The sequence below is a fragment of the Neomonachus schauinslandi genome, chromosome 1, assembly GCF_002201575.2.
Source record: "Neomonachus schauinslandi chromosome 1, ASM220157v2, whole genome shotgun sequence".
In the NCBI taxonomy this organism is placed as follows: Eukaryota; Metazoa; Chordata; class Mammalia; order Carnivora; family Phocidae; genus Neomonachus; species Neomonachus schauinslandi.
This window is the reverse complement of record NC_058403.1, coordinates 175,693,649-175,696,928: the sequence shown is the minus strand read 5'-3', so window position 1 is coordinate 175,696,928 and position 3,280 is coordinate 175,693,649. Positions and strand designations below refer to the sequence as shown.

The window sequence follows — 3,280 nt, the reverse complement described above, 5'->3', positions numbered from 1 at the left end:
CTAAATGAACCCTTGCTGGTCACCAGTGGACAGACACAAAGTGGCCAGCATCAGTCCTTGGGTCCTCCCTTCTACTGGATTCACAAGCAGGATCCCTGTGAGGGCAGCAGCCCCTACTTCTGTTGGAGGATAAATGATGCCAAACTTTCCAGATACAGACAAGTCAACCATAGTTGAGCCCAGGCGATACTCAGGGCTGTGGCCATCCTCAGTTGGTCCCCCATCAATGACCTGGGACAATTGAGGCCAGAGGTACTGGAATTCAAAGACATTCTGAGAACTGGCCTGAGAGCTGAGGTCAGCACTGGTGAGAGAAAATAGTGTCCCAAACACCTGAGCCAAATCCTGCATGAAGGAATGGTCAGGAATCCAGATGCCTGTAAGAGGAGTAAAGTGGTTCAGGTCCTTACTGAGCTCCTGGGAGCATTCCAACACCAGGGTCACTGGTCCTGGTAGTAAGTCTTTCAGGAGCCCCTTGGGTACTCTCACATGGCAGTCCCTGAAGATGTCAGCCATGTGGCTCAGGCAGAGGGCTGGCAGCTTGGCCTGGCTGCGGCCCTGGAGGTGGTACACGGTACCCAGGTGGCCAAGCAGGTCAGGCTATACGGTGTGTCGGTGGGGACGGCCACCATGGTGCCGGGGCACAGCTTGGCCATGGCAGCCCAAAGCACCTTGGTCCCACGTGCGTGATCTGGGCTGTTGGCCTGCATGGCCCAGCTCCTGGGGAGCCGCAACAGCTGGGCTCCCAGCGCTGCCTGAGCTGGGCTCCTCAGGTGGAGGACAGGTGACAGAGCTCAACCCCACCATGGCCCTCAGCCGCCTGAAATCTCCTGGACTTAATTCATGATTGGACTTTGGGGGTGAAGCACAGGGAGGAGTCAAGGATGATGCCCAGGGTGCTGACATGGGTTAATGAGTCAACTATGGTGATATTAATAAAGCTAGAGTTATAGGAGGGGAGGCCGTTTGGAGGAGGAGATACTGAGTTGAGCTGCAGATACGATGAATTTGATGTATCACTTAGGAAGCTTTTGGCTGCAAGTAACAACAACAAAACAAAACAAAACAAAAACCTATACAAGCAATAAGGAAATGTATTATTTATAACATAGTTGGAAGCCCCTGTCCCAGATAAGATTCAATCGGCTGGTCATGAAGGACCCAGGTGCCATTCTTCTTTTGTTGGATTTGACCTATTTCTCATGGTTACAGACGGTTGTCATGACTCTAATAATATAAGGCACAGCAGTATCTAGAAGGAGAAAAGAAACCATCCTTCATGTGTCTATTTAAGAGAGAGAAAACTTTTCCTAGACATTCCCAGAAATCTAACCTGTCTGGGTCATGTGTCCACTCCTTAAGCAATCATGGGCTTCTGCCAATCATCAGGAAAGGATTGGCAGCTGAGAAGTCGTCCACCACCCTACCCCTACTAGATGGCTGTGACACAGGCAAATGGAGATATGTTGGGAGCAGTTGGGGATGAGGAACAAAGGGCAGATTCCGGCCGTGAAAGGGAGCCAGGAAGTCCCGGCTCCCGGGGCTGCTGTGAAGAGTTGATAAGAAAATGCCCACAAAACCTCGTGTGACCTCAGCCCCCAGCAGCTGCTCATCGCCACTGGTGAAGAAGAACAGCCTAGAGAGTGTCTGAGGAGTGTAGGGAAAAGCCAGAGAATAACCAGGACGGGGTGGTGTCACCGTAGGCCCCGAGCAAGAGGATTTCAAGGAGGAAAGAGCGGGCAATCATGTCATCTGCTGAAGAGAGGTCGGGGCAGAAGTGGACTGCAAAACGCCCTTTGGATTTAGCAACGAGGAGGTCGCTGGTCCCCTTGACAAGAGCACCCTGAGTGGAGTGCTGGGGTTGGGAGCCAGGAAGCAGGGGTCAGCAGTCAAGACCAGAATTCAAGTTGCCTGGCTTTCAACCAACAGCAACGTTCTTTGCGCGATGCCAGGAGCCACTCTGTTTGGAAAATTCCCTGTTGAAAGTCATGCCTCAAAAATACTCATTTGGAGAGCAGTAAACAGTAGGATTCCACAATCTGTGAACGAAATGGCCCCTCTTCATCATTTTCTTTTTTTTTTTCTTTGTAGATACAGTGAAGGTGGTTGTTTCCTTTCATTAGAAATATGTTGCATGCTTTGGAGGATTTGTATTTACATTACCGTTTTATTGCTATATGGTTCAAAACATATTTTGCAACCATAAAAACAAACAAACAACACAAACAAACCCAAACAACATATGGGCTTTGCATTAAATTCAGAAAGTTCAAACCCCTTACTCTGTGCACATTTCTCGAGGCAAAGTGTGGGACTAGGAAAACCCCGTGTGAAACGTGCAATTTGACAAATCCTCCTTGAAGAAATGATAGCAGTTGCTTTCGCGACCAGTTTGGTCATACGGATCATGTTTGTCAGGGCTGTCATTAAAAGCCTAATATTTTTCCTGTTGCAGAACGTCTCCAAGTAATTCAGACATGGGCAGAGGCTAAGCACGGTCAATTCTGTGACCTCCCTCATGCTACCCACCCCCTGTCCTGGCTATCTTAACTCCCCAGTGGATGATCTCTTATCCCTAGCAACAACTGCATCTGCTACTGTTTCTTGACTCTGGCAAGGAACATGGGCTTAGGGCCAAGTCTACTGTCCAGGGCTCCCCGTGGAAGATGCTAGAAGAGCGCTACACACTCTCCCACCATCAGTGACCCAAGCTCATCACCTCTGCAGAACATCTGGATTGCAACACACAGAGCTCAAAGGTCCAGCGTGTGTGTCTGCACCTGGCCTCACTGTTTAAATGGAGCTGACCTCAAACCAAACACCCGGCCTCAATGCTGTTAGTTATTCAGAGGCTTGGATGCCAAATATAAATATTAACTTCGGCATCTTCTCCCCACAGGCCTTTGTGACTAAAGGATGCATATTAACCATCTACCGTGCACAAAATCCTACCCTACTCTTCTCTGAGTACCGAACTCCTCTCAAAGGAAGGCTGATGTCCTTTCTGACCATTGTGAATGTTTGTTTACTTTAACACTGTCACGGCACCTTTCCGCCATGGGGTTCGCTGGAGGCTCTTGCATTTCAAGTCATCAGGTGGGGGGCATGCTGCAGATGTGGTGCTTCCTATCCCTGGGAGAGGCTTGTGAGCAAGCACCATATGTTATTAAAACCTCTCAGAACCCATTGTAATTGCTGGAAGCACAGTCAGAGAAGAGAGAGGCAAAATGGGGCCATGAAGCAGACGTGGGTCCTCAATGCCCAGCAGCTCTGAGCTATT

The 3,280-nt window shown here is 49.5% G+C and overlaps 1 protein-coding gene across 1 annotated transcript; it reads right to left on the bottom strand.

The window, feature by feature from the left end:
• LOC110585092 (yrdC domain-containing protein, mitochondrial-like) lies at positions 1 to 3,059 on the bottom strand. The gene is given in 3 exon segments (XM_044912752.1): positions 1 to 584; positions 587 to 768; positions 3,049 to 3,059. Coding segments are annotated over 3 exon segments (777 nt in total).
• Positions 3,060 to 3,280: the final 221 nt, after the last annotated feature.